General features: G+C 33.5%; 1 protein-coding gene across 3 annotated transcripts in view; it reads right to left on the reverse strand.

The window, feature by feature from the left end:
• The window catches only part of LOC109048822 (junction plakoglobin-like), a 65693-nt gene that overhangs the window by 8567 nt on the left and 29151 nt on the right, over positions 1-27975 (reverse strand). For 2 of the 3 annotated variants that reach the window (XM_042776221.1, XM_042776220.1), the window contains exons 2-9: positions 24249-24286; positions 20267-20428; positions 16529-16782; positions 15440-15678; positions 12438-12639; positions 12197-12341; positions 10460-10563; positions 4363-4701 (exon numbers count right to left, since the gene is read on the reverse strand). In XM_042776221.1, the coding sequence (XP_042632155.1) occupies positions 4363-4701; positions 10460-10563; positions 12197-12341; positions 12438-12639; positions 15440-15678; positions 16529-16782; positions 20267-20428; positions 24249-24261 (1458 nt within the window). In that variant the 5' untranslated portion in view covers positions 24262-24286. The remainder of the gene's footprint in view (positions 1-4362; positions 4702-10459; positions 10564-12196; positions 12342-12437; positions 12640-15439; positions 15679-16528; positions 16783-20266; positions 20429-24248; positions 24287-27975) is intronic. The other variant, XM_042776222.1, reaches the window with a different exon arrangement.

Consider the following 27975-nt stretch of genomic DNA (forward strand, 5'->3'; position numbering starts at 1 on the left):
TTGTACCGCCGTACCTTTTCAAAAAGACATAATCTAAGCCTTAACTCAATTGTTGTAAATTCCTCATAGTGCAGCTCCATTGTAAGTCCATTCCTCAAAGTTTTCATCATCTTTAACAAGTGACTCACTCTTGTAAATCCCAAAGTGCTGACTGTTGACTGAAACCCAGTCACTGACATCAACATGATGGAAAACGAGCAATGTTACTTGCAGCAATAATGTTTTTTTAATTAAAAATCTGAGCTGAATATAAAGTTTAGGTTGATGTAAGACTGAATGCAACCTCAAATGTTCATGAAGGCATCAATGCACATGTGGGACTTTGACGGTGAAATCACCTGTATATCACTCCACTATATAGTTCAAAGAAATGTCATGCATTTATGTGAAGTGTCTGTCATTTTACATCTGCCTAACCATCTGTGCACAGAGAGCCTTGCGTTAACGCTTAATTCCAGCCTCTTTCATAATGCATCATTAGTCAACAATGTTCCTCTGCTGATTAAAGAACGCTGGCTGATAGAGCAGATCTCCGCAGGGTGGGCTGAAAAGCCATGTCAAGTGGCAAAAAGCCTGCAAATAAACATGATGCAATGCATTCCACACATTGGGCTCTCATGTGTGTTGCATTAGTGATCGGTCTTTTCCACCCTGCCTGGGTGCAACCCAAGCCATTAGCCAAGCTGGGACGGTCCAACTGTAGTACATAAGGTCTGCACGAATCTCATTTGTGAAACTGTTGGACTGTTTTCTGGTTTTCATATAGGAGCCATTAAAAAATAAATAGTTCTGGCTCTAAATGAACCATGTCCATATCAGTGATAAAATGCATAAAATTGGGCCATACTGCTTCAATAGTTAGGCTACAACTATATTACTAAGAAAAATATTCATTAATTTGGTTTTTATAAGAATTTTAGGAGAAAGTTCATATTGAGATACTTGAATTTTAATAAGTCTTTGATATTTTGGCAATTCTGAGCACAGTTAGAGGTTTTCAAAACTGTCCTGGAGCAGCAGCACTGTCTCCCTCATCTTACACACCCGATTCAACTCGTCAGCTCATTAGTAGAGACTTTAAGAGCTGAAATGGGTGAGGATGGGTTAGAGAGTTTTGAGAGTTTTGAGTGAGTGTAATGTGTGTATGATGTTTGTCAGATTCAGCTGTTGAAGCTGTTAAAATCAGCCAAAATAACCTAATAACCAGCTGCTGTGATGTCTGTTCATCAAAGAACAAAATAAAAAAAAAGAGGAAATCAATCACTTTTGTAGCTTTAAGGATTTGTCTATATTTAATTTAGAATTTAGTGTTTGATACTTTTATACATTTCTGTATATTTAATTTTCAACTTGCTGAAGGGCACGGGTAGCTAAATATGACTTTTGTTATTTTTGTGTTTTGATGGTGTGTTTTGTTTATTTGTTGTATTTGTAGCAATAGCCAAAAATACATTGTATTGGTCAAAATTATCGATTTTTATTTTAAGCCAAAAATTATTAGGATATTAAGTAAAGATCATGTTTCATGAAGATATTTTGTAAATTTCCTACTGTAAATATATCAAAACTTAATTTTTGATTAGTAATATGTATTGCTAAGAACTTCATTAGACAAATTTAAAGGTGATTTTCTCAGTATTTTGATTTTTTTGCACCCTCAGATTCCAGATTTTCAAATAGTTGTATCTCGGCCAAATATTGTCTGATCCTAATAAACTTCACATCAATGGAAAGATTATTTATTCAGCTTTCAAGTGATGTATAAATCTCAATTTAAAAAATTGACACTAAAGACTGGTTTTGTGGTCCAGGGTGACATTTATTATAATGGGTTTTTGTGAAGATTGTTTTAAGTTCACTTAAATTAGAAGTTATTTTTTAAAGTCGAATAAATGTTAAAATTGATAGCAATTATACTGTAATGTTGAATGGCTATAGTCCATGGTTAAATGTTAGAAAAAAATTTTAATAGAGACAGCAGTAGCGTTGGTATCAGTGATACTTGCTTTAAGTCATAAAAAGATACCATCACACAAATATTAAAAATATACTGTCTTCATGTTGTTTCTTCATTAATTTGAAGATTAAATGTGAAATTATTCCAATATAAAATATATATTGAATAACTTGTTAGGTGGGATTAATCACAATTAATTGAGAATAAAATGTGCAAGTAATTTGTTAATTTTTTTTTATCTATTGACAGCACTAGAATTTTTTTTTTTTTTTTTCATTCTTAGTAAAATCTGTGTCTTGTAGTTTACTGCATTATTTTAAGGTTCACACAGTATTTTCCACATTTAAAATGTTTTACTGCAAAAAAAATAAAGTATATTTGGTACTTTTGAAAAATGTGTAAAATTATGTATGCATATGAGATGAAGTTATATAAGTAGCCTAATAAAAGCAATTTCATTTTTAGATAGACCTATTGAGATCAAATTAGCACTCACTTCTCACATCATCTTGTTAATATACCTTTTATTGGACACTTTCGCTCTAGCAATAAATTAATACCTGACTGCATTTCAACAACGGCAATGAGAGTGAAAATTTAAAATCTTGGCGGTGTGATGCTGTCCATATAAGTCTAAAAGCACTACTACTGTATATTGGTCAGCTCAACATCAACACAAACAAATCACTGAGTGAAACACAGTGGAGAGAAACACACAAAACACCTGAGTACATAATCAATGCAAATACTTATATTCTCAAGATTGAAAATAAAAGCCTGGTATTCTTGTTCTTCTGGATCAATACACACGTGCCGAACAGATCACAGTGCACACACACACACACACACACACACACAGGTTTCTGCTCCAACGGTCTGATATGATTAAGTGGGAAATCATGCATGCCGGGAGCCCATGCCCACAGACAGACAGTCAGAGTCCAGCCCACCACAAATCAGAGAGCCAAGGACAGCCAATTACATCCACCATGACCTTCCTGATTTCCCCAAGCTTCAAGGGCTTTGACTAGCATGGAGGCATTGACAAGATAAAAAAAAAAATGGTTGGTTACTGCATCTGATGGTTATTTTAAAAGTGCAAAGGAAAACTGACCATCTGCAATGTTTAATTTTTAGATACAAATATTAAGGGCAAATGTTTGAAATGTAATTACTACCGTTTAAGAGTTTGGGGTTGGTAAAAAATGTTATGTTATTGAAACAAGTTTCTTGTTATGCTCACCAAGGCTACATTTTTTGATCAAATGTATAGTAAAAACAGTTAAATTGTGAAATATTATTACAATTTAAAATAACTGTTCTCTATTTGAATACATTCCTGTGATGGAAAAGCTGAATTTTCAGCATCATTACTCCAGTCTTCAGTGTCACATGATCCTTCAGAAATCATTCTAATATGCTGATTTGCTGCTCAATACACATTTAATAATGTTATCAATGTTGAAAATAGTTGTGCTGTTTAATATTTTGGTGGACACTTTGATAACGTTTTCTGGATTCTTTGATGAATAGAAAGCTCAAAATGATGATTAGAAAGTTCAAAAGAACAGCTTTTATTTAAAATTTTGATTTTTTTGTAACATTATTTGTTTATTTAATGTATTTTTTTATTTAAAAACAAAACATGAAGCGCAAAATTGGTTATTTCTGGACCTTTTGCAACAACAGGGTTATTATCATTAACTAAAACATTTTTGTTAATTGGAATAAAGCTGAAATAAAATAAAATAAGAATAATTATTAGATGAAAAACTATAACTGAAATTAAAGAATTTAAACGTACTTTAAAATACTTAAAACTTAAAATATTTAAAACTAAAATTGAAGAATTTAAATGTAATTTGAAATACTTAAAACTTAAAATAATAACATTTAAAAAAACACAAAACTGCCTATTGTAATATCCTGCACATACAATGTATTTCCTTACCTACTTATTTGTATTTTTTATTCCTTTATTATGTTTTTTTTTGTTCTGTCGCTGTCATTCTGTTGCACTGCAGAAGCTTCTGTCACAAAAACAAATTCCTAGCTTCATTCAAATCAATTGTTAAATTATTTCAAGAATTGTGATACAACCAGTGGTTCCTCGCATATGATACTTGAGGGTACTTTTATTGTTCCAGCTAGTGTCCTCAAATTATGCCGAAGCCCCAGAGGAGCGTAGGAGTGCCGCTCAATGACTAAGATCCGGCAGCAAATCAGCTTAACACAAGAGGCAAGTCTCAGCATTCTTCTACATCAAAGGCATGCAAGAACTGCCCCCAGACGATTCAAATCTGACCTTTAAATTTAAACGGCGGAGAGGACTTTCAAATTGGCAGCAATTCAGACACAGCCACATACACACACACACACACACACACAAAATAACACATACAGACCTTTACCACAGGCCAATAGTGCGGCTGGCCTAAGAGCTTAGTGATGGCGGGGATGCCGTAGTGCAGACGCACTGCATTCTGGGCCAGGTCTGCGTCAAGGTGGCGGCTCGTGAGGTGACGCAGTGCGCAGATGGCCGGCTCGGCCACATCCTCCTTCTCTCCGGCCCGGAGCACAGCGTGAATGAGGGCCTCCACCCCACCGCTCTGAGTGACCAGGGCCTTGTTGCGTGCGTTGTTGCAGGTGAGGTTTGACAGGATGCCAGTAGCGCAGGTCAGCATGTTCACGTCATCTGAGCCCAGCTGACTCACTAAGATCTGCAGGAGACCGTCCAGACCTTCCTGTGTGGAGATGAAACAAGACGGGTTCAGTTCCAGTTTAAAAGAATATAAGTTAATGAAATGTCCAGACCTTCCTGTGTGGAGATGAAACAAGACGGGTTCAGTTCCAGTTTAAAAGAATATAAGTTAATGAAATTATATATATATATATAATATATATATATATATATAGTATACAGTACACACACACAATGTATTGCATTTTTAATTTTTGTTAAAATTTGTATATTTTTGTTGTATTTTTTGTCATTTTTTAAATTTTAGTTTTAGTTATTTTAGTATATCAAGTTTTGGCAACTAGCTGAAAACAATGTTTAAGTTTCTTCTATTTTATTTTTATTGCAGTTAATATTAATTAAGTAACAAAAATGGTGTTTTTTATGTTTTTAGATTTAGTTTAACTATAATAACCTTCACTCTAAGAAATGAAAAATGTTGTATTTAATTAATAAAGTTATGTCAACCCGGTCCCACAAAACTTAGTGCTTAAATGGAAAAGGTAATATACAATTAATTGTAACATAATGTTTTAAGTAAATCGTTCATAACGGTGTTAATTAAATGGTACATTACACAATTATTTTGAATAAATGTAAATTATTGTCTTGAATTTAATGACTATCGCTTGAACTAACATTACCTGATTAAGTTCAATTTATTAAACAGAAATAGGCTTTGCTAATGTTATCCATTTGCGTTGATTATACTTGCTCGGTTTAAAAAAAAAAAAAATACTCAAGTCACTTTAACTTTATTCACCTTTGGTTTTGAAATATAATTAAGTCAAAAAGTAATTTTGACCTTCAAGGTACATTACTATATCTGGGATTATCATGACTGATAAAATTATTACAAATATGTAAGCAAAACTTATATACGAATACAAAGCGTACAAATACAATTGAAGACACCAACATAAATCCACGTATAAAATGCAAATAGACCAATATAAATAATAATTCAAAAATATAAAACTTGTTTGTGAATCTCTTTCACCATAATAAATCTCTTTCACTGATAATGTTAAATCCCATTATAGCTTTATAGTCCCAAAAGTGAATCTGAACTTTGACAACATCAAGAATGTTTAACATGTATTGCCTGCCGCAATAAAAAATAGAGGCAAATCCTTATTGTTTTTTAGCTTAATAAACTCCTTTAACTATAAACTTTTTTCCAAGGAAAAAAAAAAAAAAACAATTTGACAACTCGGACTAACATGACTTTTCAAATAAATGGAAAAATGATTGTTGCACTGCATGTCCACTATGTGCCAGATTTCATTTGATGTGTCTCATCAAATTTTATCACAAAATACATCATTGGCACTGGGACAATGAGATATACAGTAATTTATCCTTCTTTTTTTTAAACTGTCAGAAAAACACAATGAGCCTAAATAATCATGTATATGCAGTAGCCTAATATATTTAACCATTCCATTTTAGTTGAAATTTTGAGAGCCAAACTCCTGCCAAGAACAAAATATATTTTTAAACAAATATTTTTTTTTACCTTGAGGCCTCAGTAGACTTTAGCACTTCACATGTTTCAATTCCCATCAAAAGGATGAATTCCAAAAAAAAAAAAAAAAGATGTTTAAAGAATAGACCAATATAAAAAAAAAATTTTTTTTAAATATAAAACTTGTCTGTGAATCTTTCACCATCCGATGTTCAATCCCATTATAGCTTTATAGTAAATCTGAACTTTGACGTCAACAATGTCTAACAGGTGTTGCCTACTGAAATAAAAACTAAAGGAGGCAAATCCTTGTTTTCTATATGGAGGGAGGTTAAATTAACTGAAGTTTACAATCAAGAGGATTTATGCTGCAGAAAATTCTCACTTCACCGTTAGAACATACTAAGTTGAGACTTTACATACATGCTGACTTATCAAGAACAATTTTTATGAGAAATACAAGGTTTATAGTTTGCATCAACAGTAGAAATAGAAAATCAGCAATGTTTACATAACAAAAAACAATCTTCACCTTTAATTGTTTGAGATGGTTTCATTATAACAAATCAGTGTTTGTTGTATTTCACATCTTTTGATTCTGAAGAAATCAGAAAACAAGAGAAGTTTAAATGCCAATTACCACAAACCAACATTGTCTTTAGATTGCTGGATGTTTTTGTCTAGCAGCAGTCCAAAATCCAAAGAACTGAGCCTCCCCAAGCAAGTCGATGACCAACTGCAGTCCTGTCTGCTTATTACAAACCATCATTGATCACAGCTTTATTTTGTCTAGCAGCAGTCCAAAAATAAAGTAAGAGTCAACACAATTAAAGTGTCCAAAGCCAGGTCCAGTCTTGTCTGGTGCAGGTGATTTTACTCATGCAGTTTGTTTTTGAGGACCTGCACTTTAGTGGAGAGCTTGTTCCCATCCAATTCCATAAACACTTTCTGAAGAAATTCGAAAGTGTATCGCAGCTCCTTGGGATAGCTCAAGTTTAAACAGTAGATCAAGCCAAACAGGACTGCACATCCATTTGCAACCTCTCTCAGATCTCGCAGCACTGTGCAGCCTTCAATGATGACGCCAACATCCTCAGGTGGATCTGAAGCATCTGCTCCATCATGTCGAACAATGTAGACACCCAAAGCCAGTCTCTCCATTTCCGTCATTGCACAAATACCAATATCCTCAGTAGCCTATGACAAAGAAAGAGACCCATTATTAATTATGCATCTATGACACTAGAAACAAACCCAAAAGATGTTAAGTTTACAATTGGAGAACACAATACTCATTCCCAAGAAGTATATTTGCTTATTATTTTGCCTGTGTTTAAATAAGACAGATTTTTATTTCTTTGGCTTAACTTTACAAAATGTTATACATTAATGTAGAAATTGTTGTCCATTATGTTTTTGGTTGATCAATCATCATATTATTTTTTTTTTTAAATTTGATATATTGCCAGCATTGGCAAAAATCAATATAGCATAACATGCATGTTCTGAGCCTACAACACATTTCAATTCACAGGTTTGTGAAATTAAAATATAAAAAAATACATATTTTCTGTATCAATTTGTTTATGATTGACAAAGAATGCGACTTACCCAGTACTCCTGTCAGGCTTTTCATTTAAGTAGACGCACAACGCCTTTAGGATGCATGTCCGTCGTACTTCAACACTGGGATTCTGTGGGAAACCAACAACTGATTTTGAACATTTTTATTTGAGGAAACTGCCATTATCACATTGACAAATCTATTACGACCTTATTCTACCACGCAACAAAAAAAAGACATGAAAGTGTTAATGATACAGAATCCCTTCCAAATCTATAGCAATTATATTTGAGCCACTGACTGGCTCATCTCATGATGGGTGCAGTGTATGCCCGCCTTAATAACAGACAGCAGCACTAATTTAATACTATAATGGAGTTTAAAAAAACAAAACAAGAACAATACTAGTTTTAAAACTGTAAGTTAGCCTACTGGAGCTAAAAAAAAAACATTAAAAAAAGACATGGCTATGCCATGTGTTATATTAGGCTAATGTTAAATATCAATAAAAAAATAAAGCGCATTGTTTAACGTTAAAGTTAAATTACAACACAACTAAACTAAAATAAAATAACTACACAGAATTCTAATATTTCGGTAATTTAATGACCACTTCTAACACTATGACAAGGATACAGGCTAATTCTGTGTTAATTAAGCTAGCAAGAAATCGTTTTAAACTATCAACGAAGTATACGTCTAAGCACAAAAAACATTTCACAAATGTACAATTGTAAAATATATTACTAAAAAAACGTTCTACTTACCAAATAATTTATGGATGATAACGGATTTACAAAAGTTGGCCAAGGGCAGGTGGGAAAATGGATGCGTCGTCCCGTGCATGTGCGAAATTGAAGTACGGAAAGGAGCTTTGGGACAATCTTCAACCGCTAGTAGGTTTAAAATGATCTGGTTAAGTTGGTTTGAATCTGTGACATTTTGTAGACTTGAAATATTATACTATTAATTTAATGCATGAAACTTGCTTATTTTTACTATATAAACATAATACTTTTAGTAATTTTACCATAAAACTAGTATTTAAATTAAACTACACCCATGCTTCATTTCTAAGAGTGAACATAATACTTTTAGTAATTTTACCATGACATAAAATACAGTAAAAGTAGGAATACTGTGAAATATTATTATAATTTAAAATAACACTTTTCTATTTGAATATATTTTAAAATTTATTTCTTCCCTTTGATGGTAAAGCTGAATTTTCAGCATTATTACTCCAGTCTTCAGTGTCACATGACCATTTTAATATGATCATTTGATATTTTTTTTTGTGAAAAATCCTTTTTTTTCAGGATTGTTTGATGAAAAAAGTTCAAAAGAACAGCGTTTATTTGAAATAGAAGTATTTTGCAACATTATAAATGTCTTTACTGTCACTTTTGATAAATTCAATGAGTCCCTGCTCAATAAAAGTATTAATTTCTTAAAAAAAAAAAAATAAAAAGCTTATCTGGCAACATTTTGTTTACCACAAAAATTATTTTGTAAACATGCATATTGTAGCTATACTATTGAAAACACTGAGTGTGTTCAACATTTACAAACTAGCTTCATTCACATCCACAGCAAGAACCTCACTGTGATCCAGATTAATTCCTTTTTTAAAGAAAAAGAGGGACAAGCGGAATCACTTTTTGAGGACATCAACATCAAGCCACAAATACTGTTGACTGAGTTTACCTTGTGCTGAACCCAGAAAATTCATTTAACATTCACCTATTTAATAGATCATAAATGATCGGTGACAGTGCAAAAGATTCACATAAAACCTGACATTTCTAGAATTAGGCAGTCATAACTGCTAATTATCACAAATGAAAAGACATGATAGAAGAGGAGGAGACTGAGATAAGAAAACAAATGAAAAAGAGCAAAGGGCAGCAGGGAAAATAATATGAGAATGAATGCGAGTTTGTGAAGACAGACAGATGCTCAAATACACAGATTTAACATTCTACAACATTTTCGGTGGGAGCACGAGATTATGTCCACTAATAGTTGTTTTTGTTCCTCGAATTTAATAATAAGGGTGAAAATGAATAACCTGTTTATCATTAATTGTGCATTTTCTGGGCCACTGAATTCTGAGTAGCAGTGATGAGGGACAAGTTGTGTGGAGGTGAGGAAACATTATGAAAACCACCAGTTGCCTGCACTATAAAACCATTAGAAAGTACAGAGGAAAAACTGTCAGACTACATGAAAGATGTTCAGAGGGTTCTCAGGCTCTGGCTGAGAATGAATTTGGTCATTTCAAGTCTGAGTGACAGTCAGGCATCCGAAGTAACTGAGTAACTTGTAGATCTGTGCTACTTGAATTTTCAAGTTTAATTCGTTCGGGAACCAGACATCACTCCAGACTGTTTGCCTGAGGCTCTAGATTACAGGTAATAATGTTGTAAATAATGTTCAGTTTCTTGCACAGACTGATCATTTCTCTTCATAAGACCTCAATATATCGTCAGGAGCCACAGGTAGGCTATTCAATGTTCCTTCATTTGCTTTTTTTATTCCCAAAGACAGGCAGCTGCTAACTTGCATTTTATGAATCGCCAAAGACCAGAGTTTCAGTTAAAAAATGTCTTTACTGTTCAATTTAAGAAAAAAAGTCACCTACATTTTGGAAATCCTGAGGGTGAGTAAAATAACAGCAAATCTTCATTTTTGGATGAGCATTTTTGGATGAGGAACAGCTCATTTTACCTGCTTGGTTGCAGCGTCAGAGAGATTCCTCAGGGTCCACAGGCAGTTCTGTGTCAGACGCTGACTCGAACCTGTGAGATGTTGGCCGAGAGCCTGCATACCTCCTGCCAAATGGAGAGAAAAAGGATTAGAGTCCATATTTATTGGACTTAGCCACAAAAAAAAAAGCAAGGAAAGGACAAAGTTATCCAGCAACCTGCTCTGAAAAGAAGGCGGCTGTATTTCTCCATGGATTAGGCATTGTCTGCCAAGGAGAGAGAAATGTCTTTTTGAGTCTGTGAAGATAAACTAAAAGCCACATGGCTTAGGAAGATAAAAAGAGGGAAGGAGATTAGGAGACATCCTTGAAAACTGCCTCTCATCCAGTGTTGTAACTACTCAATCCTTTAGCGCTTTCTCAAGCGAATGTCAAAACGCCATAACTGTGAAGACTTTTATGAGATCAGCTCTGGCATGCATTTGAGTCCCACAATCTTTGACAGTGTATTTCTAAGTATTAATTCACTGAAAGGTCAGCGTTAATATAGTAAAACCCACTGCCATGAAACAGTACTGACAGGTGGGTTTTTACATAAACTGCAACTGTAATATTAGTTTTAATGGAAAATATTTTTTGTTTTTATATTATTTGAATCTGTGTAATTTTTGTTTTGATTGTAATTTTGAGGGTTTTTTGTTGGGTGTTTAATATAGCGGGTTTAACACACATGCTGCTGATATGTTGTGTCATAGTGCCTATATGTATAATGCAGATTCAAGTTTGGAATTTGCATTCAAATCTCAGGTTCTTTATTTTTTTTTTTTTTTCAAAACTGCTGGGTTGGCTTTTTTTTAGTAATAATTTTATCTAGCAAGGACACATTCAACTGATCAAACGTGACAAAAAAAAAAAAGACATTTATAATGTTTTTACAAATAAATGCTGTTCCTTTTGAACTTTCTATTTATTAAAGAATCCTGAAAAAAACGAAGCATGGTTTCAACAAAAATATGAAGCAGCACAACTGTTTTTAACATTGATAGTAATCAGAAATGTTTCTTGAGAAGAAATTCAGCATATTAGAATGATTTCTGAAAGATCATGTTACACTGAAGACTGAGTAATGACGCTGAAAATTCAGCTTTATCATCAAAGGAATAAATTACATTTTAAAATATATTTAAATACAAAACAGTTCTTTTAAATTGTAAACATATTTCAGAATAACACTGTTCTTATTGTTTTTTTTTTTGGTCAAAATAAATGCAGCCTTGGTGAGCATAAGATACTTTTTTTCAAAAACAATAAAAAAAATTACCACCCCAAAGTTTTAAAGGGTAGAGTATAATTGTTCAAATCTTTTTTTTTTTCTTTTTTTTTTTTAGTATTGTTATTGATTAGACAAATGGAAATTGTAAATCATCCACAGCCATCTCAGAAATACTTAATAATGCAATAATCACTAATGACTGTAAAAGTCATGCAAATTAATTAATCAAAAAGTGAGGAGAAATATGCAAAAAGCCCCCAACACCCTCAGACAAAAACCCAGACAAAATCTGAAGCAGAAAAAAAAGAGAGATGGAGATTGTGATATTACAGGGAAATTATACAATAATGCCAAAGTGTACAGTTTTTGGGAATGAAAGAAAAGAGATAACAATATTCCTCCAGGGTCTGGGAATCAAAAATACATAAAAGTGAAACAAAGGGGAAAAGAGTGATAAATGAAGAACGTAACGCACACATTTACTCACCAGCATCAACAATAGCCGGCTTGTTGCTTGGACAGACAGAAAGCACCTTCAGGACTCTGCTGGTGGTCCATAGGAGTTTCTCATAGTTGTAGTTTCTCATAATGAACACCAAACTTTCTGGCCCAGCATTTGCCAGGATGATCAACTGTGAAGAGAGAAAAACCACACAGATTATGGCCAAAAATATACTTTAAGTGAAATCAGTCTCTAAGGCAATGCATTCTCAGTGGTGATACGATACCTTGCTCTCCTGATTGGCATAAGACAGCAGCTGCAGGCAGTCTGTGGTGATGGCCAGGAACTTGGGGTTGGTCTTTTTCAGAAGAGGGACCATCCTCTGCAGACCATCAGCCAGACGCACTGCCATCTTGGCTCCCTCCTGGTGCAGTAACAGGTTGTGTAACGTGGTAATGGCGTAGAACAGCACTGACTCCATAGGGGAACTAAAGAAAGAATAAAATATTTATAAAATTTTCAAATCATAAAATAGTATGATCCCCTTGTGCTGCATATTTACACGTATACAGACATTTTAATATTGTGCAATAGTAAGCATGATATAAAAAGTTACAAATGTAATTGTTTCCACCATTTAATGCTTTCATACTTTGTTGCACAACAAGAAGTTAGTAAAATATTATCTAAAAAATACTTACTGTCTATTAAATTAATTATGTATCTTTTTTCTAGTCAATATAAGAATAAAAAAGGTGAAAGGCAAAAATTTGTTGATTTGAAAGGCAAAAAAGGTTTTCTTTGATACATGGAAAAAAGGTTTATTTTATTAATGGAAAAAAGGTGAAATGTATACTACTTATCCTCATTCATTTTTAATAAACATGATTTTAAAATAAATATAACGTAATAGTACAGAACAGAATAGTATAGAACAGAATAAAAATTATGATAAAATAATAAAGATGAACATTATTATTAATACAATTCTGATTATTATTAATAACTATATTCTATATAAAATAAATAAAATACTTTTTATTAATCAAATAAATAATAATAAACAAATGTCTAAATTATATATTGTTATTATAGATATTAGAATATAATACATTTCAATTTCTATAAAATTTAACAATTATTGCTTTTGATTTTGTTAAAATGCATTTGTTAATATTCTTTGCATAGAATTTTCCTCGGAGCTCCAGTATCCCGGACCTCGATTGGAAAATTGAATAGACAATAAGAAAAGTATTATATTATTTATTATTTACATTTTCTATACAGTTACAGCATAAATTAGACTTCTCGATTAGAGAAAAACAGATAGTCCTGCCATCGTTGATCAGGATGCACAAACAAACAGCATTTGTTATCAGGATGCAACGTTTTCACAGAGCTACAGACAAACCAGCCTACAAATGGCTTACTTTTAGTTGTCTGTGCATATTAATCTAGAACATAATGAGTGTTTTCACACCAGAAAAATGACACACAGCACCTTTAAAGATCTAGACTGCTATCAAGTGGTTGCATGCAGCAATCTTTAAGATATCATCCTTGAGCAAGACATTTAACTATAGACTGCAGCAAGCAGACTGTCCCTGTAACTTAATATGGTGATACCGTGTCAAAGTTCCAGCGGCCCTGGTTGCACGGTCATAAAGATCCTGCTCTACTCTATTATCTCAACATCTGCTGCAAATGGGCTTTCTGACAGAGCAAATTTCCCATCAGAGTCCAAATATATCTCTAAAATACAGCTCTGCTAAAGCCCGCATTGTAGTGGACACTTTCATATACAGAAAATGGACACACTCTCCAGACTTAGCATTGCTTAGTCACAGCATTCATTAAAATGCACCAGAGGTTTGGAGATAAAGTGAGCACAAATTAATGTGCACCACAATGAGAGAAGAGCTAAAGTCGCTCACCAAGCTTAATACAATCCACAAAGAAAATGCCAGGTTGACCAGACCAGTAACGGAAGGATTATGGCTTCCCTGCTGACCATCTTAAAACCAGCATGAATTTCCATGCCGGTCCAGGCTGGTTAGTGCTGGTTTGGTGATGATCTAGCACGGCCCGTCTAGAGAACTGCAGCGTCCATCAAATGTTTGCCACTATTCAACCGAAACCATTTGTCTGTCCATGTACAGTCAAGGGACTAATTAAAACATTAAAGCATTAGACCGGCAAGGCATCTGTCAGTCATCATTTATCTAATATTACAGATACATAAGTCAACACTGGGTATCTGCATTTTCAGAGATGGCTGATATACTGTAGATAAAAATGTGATATTTATTCTTTGATATTTAATTCTCTGAGATGGTTTTTAATATTTAATATTTTACATAAAATCATAATTTGGACCAAACAGCGATTTTTTACAAAGTGGATATTTAATGCAAAAATCTAGTCAAAACAAGTTTTACAATGACTGTTTTCTTATAAGAATATTTAATCTTTTTTTTTTTGTTACATTTCTAATTTATTTCTATATTATTTTCTTTCATTAATTTATTTAAACACAATTCAATAATGAATTTATTTATTTATTTATTTAGAGCAGGGAGATGGGTTAAAAGAGATTCTAAGACTGGGGAAGACTAACTGAAACACTGGGCTATTTATACACAGAGACGCAAACAGGATAACAAGGTAACAAGACACACCTGGGAAAGGAACCAAGACAACCAATGAAACAATAGGACTACAAGTTGACTACAAATGGCACTGTAGACAGGAAGTAACACAAAAGTCTAAACACGAGACAGGGGACCACAGGCAAGATCATGACAATATAATTGCTTTAATATATTTGTTATATTAATTACATGTATTATATATTTCACCTAACCCTATATATTCAATATTGATTTATATATATATATATATATATATATATATATATATATATATATATATATATATATATATATATATATATATATATATATATATATATATATATATATATATATATATATATATATATATATATATAAAAAAAATAAAATCAATTATTATGTCATTATCTATTATGCAGTCAATAAAACACAAAACACATTTTGGTATTTGCTATTATATGTTTGTTAATTTTTTTCATTTTTATTTTAAATGTATTTTATTTTATTATTTTATTTTATATATTATATATAAGTAATGTTTTATTTCATAGTTTTAGTTTTATTTAATGCTAATAACCATGACAGCTTTTGAGAGACATTCTGTTGTTTCACCGATCAAGTGCACACATTAGACCTACTCCTCAGAAAGACTGACCTGAGCATGCGCACTAGTGCAGGGATGCCACCCGATTTGAAGATAGCTAGCAGGCCCTCACGCTGGTGCGAGAGACTGTGCAGGACGCTGGCAGCACAGCGCGCCGTCTCCAGGTCTCCGGTGTTCTGCATGGCCCTCACCACAGCAGACACCATCTGAGGAGACTGTATGAGCACACGGCGAGACGCCTCCTTCCGAGTAAGCTGGTTCACAATCATCGCTGCCTTATTTACCACCACCTGCAAAGGTAAAAGACATTCTGATGGCACCCATTCACTGCAGAGGATCCACTGGTGAGCAAGTGATGTAATGCTACATTTCTCCAAATCTGTTTTGATAAAGAAACAAACTCATTGACATCTTGGATGGCCCGAGGATGAGTAAATATTCAGTAAATTATAATTTTTTGGGTGAACTATTCCTTTATGGAACCATATTTCACAATTGGTGACTCATCACAGAATTAAAATAAATCTATATATAATTGAAAAATGTATTCTTGAAATAGGAAACTGTAAAGTGTTAATATGCAGACAAAATTTTAAAATATGCTAAATTATTCACATGACATGGATAGAAAAATGAAGATATATGGTTTCTAATATATACATGTTTTTAGACTTTCAGTGGTTGCATGCTCTCGGCAGCCAGTAATTGAACTTGGAAAATAGATCCTTTCCTAAGGTGGTTTTTCACATCACATCATAGCACATTTCAGTCCTTTATTTCACTTTATTCACCCCTTCTCCTTCCACATTTCTGGTTGGTCCTGCGAGATTATTTCCCATCTTGCAGAAGGAAAAAGGTAATGGAAAGATGCATCTCATATTATCACATGCACTCTCCTTCTTATTCTCAGAGAATGACAGCTACTAAGTCAACACGTTTGTAATTTTACTCCAGATCATTCAAGATATCAGCTGATGTGGGATACCAACAGAGCAGAAGCTAAAGCTTTTTGCAAAACTGTGATGTTTTATCACTGTTCCTGTTCTGTTTATCAACAAATTGGTCTTTGTTTTTAATTAAAAAGGTTTACTGTGATAATTGTATGTATATTTTCATTTTTTTACGCATCTGTCATTGTACCTGGTCCTCGTCGGCCAGCAGTTTGGTGAGCTCTGGTACGGCCCGTGTGGCCAGCTCAGCGTCATCCTGATAGTTGATGAGATGGACGATGGCTGTTTTGAGGAGTTGTGATGGCTCGGCCAGTCTCTGCACATTGGTGGGCTGGTCTGGACTGCTCTGCGCGGTGAGCACCGTCTCTCCCTCCACTATTGTCTCGGGGAACATGGCCGCACGTACTCTCTGGGCTCGAGTTAGACTGTACTGAGCCTCCATATCTAAAAACAGATGAAGAAAGAATCATATTTAGCCAACAAGCCACTCTAGGTGATGCATTAAAATAATTTGAACAATTATTACTCAGTAATATCACTGAATTGACGGCACTGATACTATAAGATGAGAAAAAAAACATTGAAGTTCAATTTAAACTGAACTGAAGTGAATGACACAACTGTCTTCAGAAGCTGCTTTATAGCTGAAGCAAACTGAAACTGTTTATCAAATTTGTCTCATATATGTCTCATAAGTTTGCATCAATGATTGCTTTACTTTGCTGCTTTGAAACAATCTCTACTGTATAAAGCACTATATAAATAATGGTGACATAACTTGACTGTTATAAGGTGTTTTTATTTAAAAAATAAATAAATAAATAAATAAACCCTGTAAGTAACTTACTGATTTTATTTTAAGGTAGCAGAAAATGTAAACTGACAAAATGTTTAATAAATTGTTAACTTTACAAATAAACATTTAAAATATTTGTAAAATATATTAAATGTGAAGTGTGCTATTTGTTATAAATGTAATAATGTGGCTCAGAAACACACTCCAGCTTCACATGATAATAATAATAATAATAATAATGTTATTATTATTATTATTATTAAAAAAATTACATGAATCGCTTCTTCCACTATTTTTTTTTTTTTTTTTTTTATTGTTATTATTATTATTATTATTATTGTGTTTGTTGGGACTTTCTTAATCACACTTCAGCTTCACATAATAATAATAATAATAATAATAATAATAATAATAATAATAATAATAACTGTGATTATGATGATGATTATTATTATATTAATTGCTTCTTCCACCAAATAATATAATTCATTATCCTGACTGTACCTAACATTGTAGATATGTAGACTTGGTGAATTATTATAGAATCAATGTAGAATCAGATTTCAGCTATATCTCATCATATTTTGCACAGAGATGCAGTACAGGTGTGGGTTAGGTCACATTTAATAACAGAATAGATTGACACCAGAGAACCAGAGGTGTGAATAATGGGAGCATGTCGGTGACTCTCCGACTAAAGTGCAATCCATGTAGGAAGCATCGCAAACTTCAGAACGGGGTCTTCGGAGGTTCTGGTGTGATAGTATTAATGTTCAAATCATAAAAAGTGAACCTACTGAACTAAGTGTTTGGATGAGTTTCTAAATGTCACTGGCTCTGGGCGGACAATAAGTTTTCAGTTTTCTTCCAAACTACGCAAGCACATATGGTGCCATGGTGAGGAATCTATTTTAAAATCCCAAGATATTTACAAGAGACAACATGCACCATGACAACAAAGAATAATGAGAAAACCTTTAATATGCATCTTGTAGCGATAAAGCAATAAGATTCTCTGGCATGTGGCTCAGGGATAGTTCACCCAAAATTTGCTCTTAATTTACTCACCTTCAGGCCATCAAACATGTAGTAACATCCAACAGTAAAGAAGATTTTTAGCAGTAACCGTTGTCCTTGGTGATTCATATAATGTAATTCAGTAGCTATCAGTTTTTGACAATAAAAAAAGCATTTCAAGGGACTCAAAATGAACACCCATGGCTTCTGATGATATACTGAGGTCTTATGAAGTGAAATGATCGGTCTGTGCTGGAAACTGAACATTATTTGCAACATTATAACCTGTAATCCAGAGCCTCAGGCAATGGGGAAATCCGATTTCTTTCCCCAAACTGGTTCTTTCAGACAATTTGTTTCAATGAACTGGTGCAATTCACTAGTTTGTTTACATAATCAAGCAATGATGTATAATTATACTATTAAAGAACCCAATAAAAATGTGAAATGTGGATGTTTTACATGTATAACACATAAAGTGAACAAACAGAACTGTTTCCTCAGTTCAGTGACTGTTGGAGGAACTGGAGCGCTGTTGAGTCGGCACAGACCACCATCATAAGATCATATATGCCAGTATTTTGGCTCATTTCGAGTCGGTGTGACTGTCAGGCATCCAAAAGTGAGTTTTGATCAAGTAGCTTATAGATCTGTGCCGCTTCAGACAGTTCAGTCTGATTACAGTAGGTAAACTGGTTCAACTAGTTCACCAGAAAGAACCGGTTCAAAAGAATGATTCGTTCGTGAACCAGACATCACTCTGGACTGTTTGCCTGAGGCTCTGGATTACAGGTAATCACTTTGAAAATAATGTTCAGTTTCCTGCACAGACCGATTGTTTCGCTTTATGAGACCTCAATATATCGTCAAGAGCCACAGGTATTAATTTTGTGTTCCTTGATTTGCTTTTTTATTCTTAAAAAAACTGTAAACACTGACTCACATTATATGAATCACCAAGGACCACGGTTTCAGTTAAAAATCTTCTTTATTGTTCAACTCAAGAAAAAAGTCACCATATATTGGATGTCCTGAATTGCTAAATGCTTAATTAACAGCAAATTAAAATTTTGGGGTGAACTATTCCTTTAAAGCAGTGGTCACCAAACCGTTGATCACAATCTTTCTAGTAGGTCTTTCTCACTGTCCCAGTAGCTCCTGAAAATAACAGAAAAATAAGTACAAAAATGTAGCACAATGTTTCTGTTATTTTGGGGAGCTACTGGGAAAGAAAGAAAGAAAAATATATCCTATAGCAGACAGAGCAAGCACACTGTTCACGATGCTCAAAATATTGGAAGAAAACACAAATATTGAATTGGCGGTGAGGGGTTATATGAATGTATCTCTGAAGGGAACTGAATGTTTCGATGACTGTTTTCTTCTCATCTTACCTCAGTATAAAGTAGTATTTATAAGCGCAACATTGCTTTGTTTACAGCGGTAACCAAGGAAATGCTGTATCGTTGCTGCTCCATAAGTGCCACCTGCTGTCAGAATGTGAATTTGCATCTCATTCAGTCGATCTGGTGTTTTTGTTTCATTTCGTTTAAAATGCAGTGGTTGCCACTAATTTCAAATGGCTACAGGTATTTTTGTTTAAGGCCAGTTTGCATGTTATAGAGCAAATAAACAACAAATAAATTTGCTTAAAAAAAACAATGAATCAAAAATAAAAAATATCGACAACCATCAGAATCAGTCAATTTGCTTGCATGATCAGTGCATCGCTAATTAAAACACTAAATAAAAGTCTGCATATTGAAAGTACAATCTGGGTTGTCTTTTTCTATTAATTCTTCAATAGGTAGATCTTGTTTGTCATTAAGCCACAGGTCAGGAATATTGGGCTTGAAAATGTTGGTGACCACTGCTTTAATGCATATCCTCACGTAGACGATGCACTTCTTATATCTAAGAAAGCAAATCCCAAAATAAACAAAAATAAAAATAAATGCTTTCTGAATGTTGCACAAGTCCAGTGAAACGACACAGGCTTCATGGACGGGTTCAATGCCACTGACTCTAATGTGAAATTTCGGAGGCCCTCAGGTCATATAATTCATCAAAATGTTCCGGAGAGGCAAAGGGAGACCTTTGGAGAGAACACATTACCAGTGGCGCTATCGCCAGCACTGGCACTGATGCTGTACTTCTTACTGCACTCAGATTGGTCCTCATCTTGAATGGTGGTGGCTCCAGACTGAATGCCCGAGTCTGAGGCATAAAACGTCTGCTGCCACTCTTCCACCTTCACAGCCCCCTCTGCCTCACTCACTGTGGAAAATGAGCATGAAAATTAACAAATATTTGACAAAGGCTTAGCGCCTCAGATCAATATTATTTCAAATAGAGTCGGCAGATGTGATTTCATGGAAAATAATTCATTAAAATTGTGGGATGTTAGCACACACACACACACACACACACACACACACACACACACACACACACACACACACACATATATACATATATACATACATACATACATACATATATATATATATATATATATATATATATATATATATATATATATATATAATGTATTTAATTTAATTATATATCTTATTTTTTCATATATACTGTATATTTATTTTAAATATAATAATATTTTAAATAATATTTTTCTACATTATTACTACATTATTATTCTACATTATTAATATATCAACACTCACTGTATATGTACTTTTTTCCATTTAAACAGTAATATAACATAGAAAATAGTGCATTCTGGGTAATATGGGTCATATTCTACAAAGTAGCCTACTGCAATATACCGTGAATTAACAGCACTCAAAGACGACACTCAGAGACTGTGTCTCAAATCACACCCTATACCCTCATTCACTATTATAGAACACCTGCTGTTAACAAGCAGATTCGCTGAAGGAAAAAGACACAACAAGAACAAAAACAAGAGAAATACAAGAACTACAAATGACTTTGGCCACAGCCTTAGATGAAATCAACTGAAATAAAAGACATTAAAGAGGATAATTAAAGAACAACTCCACAAACAGCATTACCAGCTTCACACATTACTAACCAGATTGACTTGATTTCTGTCAGACATCTACAGTAGTTCTTAGTGATAATAACAGAGGTTTCGATGATTTATTGTTTACTTTGATGTTACCGTTGTGTAGATAAGTGTTTGCTTTAGTTGGGCTCCTGGCCCTTTTTTTTTTTTAATAGCTGTAACTGTGGCTTTAAGATACATAACAAATGTTCATCTGATGATGTTCAGTATTTTAGTGGTCATGATCATCATCTACTCTGTTGATTCACTGATTTCTTTCAGTGTCTAATTGTATGGGTGTTGATATATATTTTCTGATTTTGATATTCCAGTGATTCTGCAGAATGAGAACCATGTTAATGTTGTGACAACAAGAAAATGTGAAGGATTTAAAAACACTTTGTACTTTAAACATTTTGAACTACTACATCATTGGAGACATCAAGAATCAGCATATGAAGCTCAAAAAATGGTGACAATCAAAAGCTTCATGCTGCAATCATGAATGCATGCTAAGTACCAGCACAGTACACAACTCATCCATGACTCCCAGCATGCATTGTCATGAAGAAATTATGCTGCCGAATTGTCCAGTTATTTTCTTTAATTCTTATGTGTGCTTTTATTTTTGTGTTGAGTTTTAGTACTGCTTCTTCATTTTCTCTAGTATCACAGTGGGGGTAGCATAAAAAATTATGTGTGTTCCTATAATATACTTTCAGTAAGGAAAGAGGCACTGAATAAGATCAGGGATTCAGACATTACATGATGATTATGTCATTTACTAAACCTAACCAACAATACCAGATTTCTTTTCCTCGGCTCTGTTTGGCCACAACAAATGTGCTTTAAAAGCACACGGTTACAACAGCCAAAGAAAAGTTAATGTTGAAAAGTCAAGGGTAAGAGCCCAACGAAAGCAAACACTGATCACCATCATGGTAGTGTCAAAATAAAACAATAAAACATCAACATCTAAGCAGAAATCAAGTCAATCTGGTTAGTAATGTGTGAAGCTGGTAATGCTGTTTGTTGAGTTGTTTATTCATCCTGAGATCTCGAGAGATTTAATGTATTTTATTTCGTTTTTTCTTTCATCTGAGGCTGGAAGTCAGTTTTAGTTCTTGTGTTTCTCTTTCCCTCAGTGATTCTGTTTGTTAACAGCAGGTGTTCATCACACACATACACACACACACAAAAACACATGCACACGCACACACACACACACACACACACACACACACACACACACACACACACACACACACACACACACACAGAATTATTATATCAAACTGAGGATTTTGCAGTGTGGTTTAAAGGGTTAAAGATGCAAGATGGAAAAAGACAGCCTAATTAATTATATTAGCGTAATTAAAACTGTAATCAATTTCCTGCAACAAACTGTAGAAAAACAGTAATATGCTGGCAACCGTGCTGCCAGTAGATTTCCGTATTTATGTGTTTTTGCACAAGAGAGATCTGTTAGTTTAATTTAGTGTTGTGGGTCAACATTGTGCCTTAGAGTAGAGTCTGTGCATCAGTCAATAGGTGTGTTTTCATTAGCCTTCAAATTGCGCGAATTGAAATTGCGAATTGAAAATAAGCCTAATGGAAACGCACCAATTTTGCAAAAACGCCCATATATTGCAAAAAAAAGTTTTTACGCTCGCATGAGGTGGTTTTTCAGGCAATGCGAAAAAGGAATAATTCACAAAACAGCAATGGAAAGTTTTTTTTTTTTTTTTTCCCCATTTAAAGGTCACATGGCATATGTAAAAAGTCAAATGATCATTCTCCAATGTACTGTATCCTCCAAGAAACACTTCATATATGGCCGCTCTCCAGTATAAGGGGCTTTTCCTACCATAAATGCTTAGACAATTTACGCAAATCTCTAATGGAAATGTGCCTAGTGATGAGCCCAGATACACTAATGTTCTGCTGCATGTTGATTTATTCAAAGGCAGTAACTGTGCAGTTGCTGATATAGTGATGATCTCTTTCATTTGAGATTTGAGTAAAAGTCATGTTTTGATTATTTCACTATTACAAATTGTTTGCAGTTTTATATTAAGAAACGTTCCATTTTAGTTTACTCAAATGAAATAAGTTCACAGTACTAACTAACGTGTAAATATTACTTTTTAAACTAGATTGGTTTGAAGCAATCGGTTTCCCAAATGAAATGAGTCACCTTACATGGTATTAGTATGGTAACCTACTGTAAGTAGAATTACAGCTGCCAGTATTTTACAGCACAGTTTTTTTTACAGTGATATGACTTGTAAGCAATATATTATACAATTAAAGGTTACATTTAATATTAATTTGCAAATAATATATTATATAATACTTGTAATTTTGACGGAATTTCGATGTCTATAAATTCTTATACTTTTGATAGAATAATCATATATATTATTAATATATTATATAAATGTAATATAAATTCTTGTAGTTTTTGTAGAATTATCAAAAATATTATCAAAATATTATACAGTTAAAGGCTATACGAACTGTTAATATAATAATAATAACATTATTATTTATTATTATTATACACACACACACACACACACACACACACACACACACACACACACACACAAATGCTTGTTTACAAATGGTTCGATTAAAATATCATCCAAGATATTATCAATATATTATAAAACTGTAATATTATTAATCATAATGCCATTTAATTTAATGGTTGTGTATATACACGCATTAAATTCAGTTACAGCATTAAACAAACTATAAATACATTTTTAAGCCACTAATAAGCAAATTAGTGACATTGACCATGTGAAATCAAACAATCAAATACTGTGACAAGTATTTTTTTATGCTGATAATATCATTTATTAATTTGTATTAATTTGAAATCACATTTAATTGCAAAACAAATCATTTTTTCAGGTGGCCTCAGATTTTTGGATTCTATTGTATAAACCTGCCACTTCACATCTATAATACGTCCAATATAACAAGTTCAAGAAAATATATTAATTTAAAAGTAACATTTTCAGACATGAAACTTAGCAATTCTTAAATGATTTAACTTACTTTGCAGTGACATCACCACTGTCCAGCCTTAATTCAACCTGTGATAAAACATGGAGAAAAGTCTTAGACTGCATAGAGAACAAGAGGGATGCACTATGAATGCAGTGATCTGCAATGTGAAGTGACAGCATGCACCAGTTTAGCGGGAAAAGCACCACTGGGACTAAAAAATAGTGAGCAGGCAATGCTATTTATAAAACTGCTGCATAGAACGATTGCACAAATCATAGTAGCTTCCCCAAAGTGGAATTTCAATGCTTCATTTGAAGTTCACAGTCTGAGCAGGGCAAGTTGATGGGACCTACAGTTCACAGTTTATATTCTCAAGGACTGAGAGTCTCAAGAGTCTGTTTCACTGCAGCTTAATGTTTTTAATACCTGCATTGTTCATGTTCATAGCACAGACCACAGGCAGAGATATGACTGGAGGTGAGGGCCGTTCAAGAGGCATGATGGATAAAGACAACACCTTCATCTGAACTAACTTCAGGAGCAAAAACGGCTCTGAGCCATGAACTTAGTGGCAGAGAACACTCAATATTTAATTGATTTGGAAAAATCACGAATGACATGTTCACAAGATTGTCACCATCCTTGCAAACAAATAGTGAGAAAAGTTCTGTATTCATGCATTTACACTATTTTATTTCCCATCAAATCTGAACCTCAACTATTCAAACCAGGAGGGTTTGAGCCCCCATTTAAAGCTGCAATCCATCATATTACATTTAATATTTAATAATAATATTTATCAAAGCATGTAGTTTTACATGAATGACACTGAAAATAACTGTGATAAGTGATTTAAAAATGTAAAGTGATTATTAATAAATACATTTAAAAATATTAAAATAAAATATATTGCTTGGTTATAATAGTTACTATTAAATTGTATAGTTTTCACATTAATAACACCAAAATGAACAGCAATTATATATTTAAAAATATATAACAATTATGCTTGCTTGTCACGCGTAGCAGTTGCTTTCTTTAGAGCCCCACATAAAATACCACTAAAAGTAATGCATTATAAAAGGCATTATATAGTTTTAGCAGCGGTTGCAATTCATTGGCTTTTATGACAACTTCTTGACCTTTATAAAACCTTGTGATAGAAAGAACATTTCGATTTCAGACAGCCAATATCTTCATATCCTAATGCACAGAAATAACTAGGTAAAATTAGATGCTCTCTCTCGTATTAGTGATGCAGAAACGAAGACAAGGAGCTGAATTTTAATAAGAATATAAAAACACTTGCAAGAGCGTATCTTCAAAAAGTGGAACAAGAAAAGACAATTTCTTTCATAAAAGCAGTGACTAATGCATTTTACCTCTTTGAACTACTTCCTTATGCTACCACATCTTACATGATCTTATTTTTTCCTCTTTTTTGTTTCCTTCTATTGTGATTTAAATTGAATCCAGCTTAAAAAGGAGCCTCTGTTTAGTATTCTCTCCTATATTTGCTCTTGCCCTTTTCTCTTAATAAAATATTCAAGTATGTGTACAGTTTGCAGCTGTCCCTCAGTTCCATACGCCATATGGGGATTTGTTAACTGCTGTTATGACACCACGTGCCCTGCATTTTCCACACTCATTAATCACATCAACATACAGCTAGACATCAACATAGAAAACCACACACACAGTGAGTCCACCTGGTCAACTGTAGTCAGATACGACACTCAGTAGTAGTAAAAAAATACCTTAAAACCGATGAAAAGAAGAAGATATCTTAAAATAATGAGCAACCACAACAATGGAAAAACATGTAGCCTAGTAGGCATTAAATACACAATAATCATGCATGCACTGATTAATTTAAAAAAAAGTGTTCTGGGTTAACAAGGCTTAAGGCGATGTGTGCATTGTGTCTTCCTTTTTTTCCACTGAATTTTACATCAAATTACCATGTTGAATAGGCACAGTTCATCCAAAAATTAAAAGGTTGATATGAAGGTTGTACATCGTTGATTACGAAAGTTATTGTACTGTACAATAACTTAAATTTCCTGTATATATAAAAAAAGAGTTTCAGAATACTTTAAAGGAATTGATTACCCAAAAATGAACATTTGCTGAAAATGCCATGCAAGATGTAGATGAGTTTGTTTCTTCATCTGAATTGATTTAGAGAAATAATGGATCACTAATGGATCCTCTGCAGTGAATGGGTGCCATCAGAATAACAGTCCAAACAGCTGATAAAGACATCACAAAAATCCACAAGTAATCCACACGACTGCAGTCCATCAGTTAATGTCATGAGAAGAGAAAAACTGTATGTTTGTACAAAATAAATGTATAATTAATGTGTTTTTCCATTGGTGAACAAGTGATGAACTGCTAAATTTCTCCATATCTCTTCAGGTGAAGAAACAAACAAAATAAAAAGTAAACAGAAAGTCAGGTTTGGATCAACATGAGGGTGAGTAAAGGATGACAGAACTGACAGAAATTATTCCTATTATACCTTGTTAACGAATGCAGACAGAATTCTGTGAGTATTTATAGCTACTAGCACATGTGATCAGGATGGCAGCGCCGAAGAAGAAAATTATACTTGAGTGCTTTCATCTCAAAAATGAGATTTTGCATACAGGATCCCAGCTACGGTTTAAAATTCAGGGATATGAGCAAAAATGCTCTCCAACTCACCCAAAACCATCCTAATCAGAACACAGTGACATTTCATTTCTAAAGGCTCCTGGCCAGGCTGAAACTTTTAATTTAGGGTTGAGTGATGCATATTTTGGGAATATGCATATAGACTGACTTTACAGGCATGTCTGAAGTCAAGAGTAGATTCACAGCATATCTACTGAAAATCACTGAGAACCGCTGCTGTACAGTAATTTATTAGTGACAGCAGAATCATTTCAGAGTAATTTGCACGAGTGCTGATTTCATTATAAATGACACGGACTGACAAATTCCTGACATCAAATCTTGAAGGAAATTAACCAATTTAAAGGTGAAGTGTGTAATCTCTTTCCCACTAGCATCACCAAACAGGAGAAAAAAAAAAATATATATAAGATATTAGTATTCTACTTTTTTTCTAAAAAATAAAATTATTATTATCATTTATTATTATTTAATATAATATTTCTTCATTGATTTAATTTTAATTATTTAAAATAATAATAATATTTTAAAATGTAAAAAATTGAACCAATAAATAAATATATTACTATTGCAATAATAATACATTAATACTGTAAAAAAGGTCTAAAATAATTTTTATTCTGAAGAAGGCCAAGGTCTGTCCGAGTCAGTGTAATCTATCTCGTTCTCCGCAACTCACTTCCTGCAGAAGACAACACTTCTGATGATGATTAATGCTTTGAGAAGATCTCAGTCTGTTTTTTTTTTTGTTTGTTTGTTTTTTTCATTTTTTTTTTTTCAGACACTACCTGTTTACACTCAAGCCATTGTTCTGGTGTTACAATAGCTGTGATCCTGACACACACACACACGCCAGGTACACCTAAGGGTCTTTGCTGTATTTAGGACACTTGACACTGAACATTGCAGCATCAGCAGACCTGTCAGCTGCTGTTTGATTTCTGGCAACATGCTGCTGAACTTCGTGTTTACTATGCAAGCATCGAGGCTAATTCATATTTGAGAGTCCACCAGCAAGAGTATGTCATGTGAATGCATGTGTGTGAGGATTTAAGCATAAAACTAAATTAATTACATGTAGCAGTAAATGTTAAAC

Source organism: Cyprinus carpio, chromosome A19 (genome assembly GCF_018340385.1).
Source record: "Cyprinus carpio isolate SPL01 chromosome A19, ASM1834038v1, whole genome shotgun sequence".
In the NCBI taxonomy this organism is placed as follows: Eukaryota; Metazoa; Chordata; class Actinopteri; order Cypriniformes; family Cyprinidae; genus Cyprinus; species Cyprinus carpio.